The sequence below is a fragment of the Cokeromyces recurvatus genome (assembly GCF_025118155.1).
Source record: "Cokeromyces recurvatus strain NRRL 2243 chromosome Unknown BX663scaffold_26, whole genome shotgun sequence".
Classification (NCBI taxonomy): Eukaryota; Fungi; Mucoromycota; class Mucoromycetes; order Mucorales; family Mucoraceae; genus Cokeromyces; species Cokeromyces recurvatus.
In genome coordinates this window covers 10,518-11,367 of record NW_026251412.1, presented here as the reverse complement: position 1 = coordinate 11,367, position 850 = coordinate 10,518, and the positions used below count along the sequence as shown (strand labels likewise).

The following is an 850-nucleotide window of genomic DNA, read 5'->3' as shown; positions in this document are numbered from 1 at the left end:
TGAATGTATGGCTTCCCACTTTATAGAAACCTTGACGTGTATAAAAGTTAATAGCTGAAGGATTATGCCCCCAAACACCTAACTACACCACATTATTTGTTTGCCTAATTGACGGGCTTTTTCAAGACTTGATGTCATGAGCTGATTAAACAAGCGAATCAAAGAATTCATTATCTATAACATATCTTTGTATTTAAAAAGGGAGGAAAGATTACTGTGAATGCAAGTCAAAGATACTTAAACTGGTTTTCATAGCATACATCAAAGAAGCTAAAATTGTTAATCTTTACAATATCATTTTGGCAAACGATGTATGTGAGTAAAAGAATGATTTTAAGCACAACATAAGGGAGACTAAATGAGATGCATATTAATTGCCTAAATAGGAAAAAAGAAAGTTGATGAGAATATAAACAAAAAAGTGAAAACAAAAGACATTTATTTTACTTACTTTTCTTTTCTTTAGCATAAACACATTTCATATAGTCATAAAGAAGATATAAAATTGACAACATTTTACTATTTTACATATTGTTACTTTTTATAAGAAAGGAAGAAAATTAAATAATGTAACTGTATTAAATGTGGGGTAACACATATTCTTATCGATTTCATATGATTGTGACTGTAATTTACAACAACGACCTCCTTATTCTTATAAAAAAGTAGATATTCAAAGTTATTATTTTTTCCCTTTTTTTTCGTCTTCTTTATCTTCTTTATTATTACTATTTCTTCTGTTGGTAAGTCATTAAATAATACTATTTTATTCTTCTTCTTCTTCCCTGCCCTAGGAGGAAATTCTTTTTCTCATGGTTATCACTTATGTAACGCCTTCTGAATCAACAAG

At 28.6% G+C, this 850-nt stretch overlaps 1 protein-coding gene across 1 annotated transcript; it reads right to left on the bottom strand.

Moving 5' to 3' along the window:
• Nucleotides 1-218: 218 nt before the first annotated feature.
• BX663DRAFT_519003 (uncharacterized protein) lies at nucleotides 219-515 on the bottom strand (the record flags this gene model as incomplete). The annotated part of the gene is made up of 2 exons (XM_051528942.1): nucleotides 219-378; nucleotides 448-515. 2 exons carry the CDS (start codon nucleotides 513-515, stop codon nucleotides 228-230), a joined length of 219 nt encoding a protein of 72 aa, XP_051379914.1. The 3' UTR covers nucleotides 219-227.
• Nucleotides 516-850: the final 335 nt, after the last annotated feature.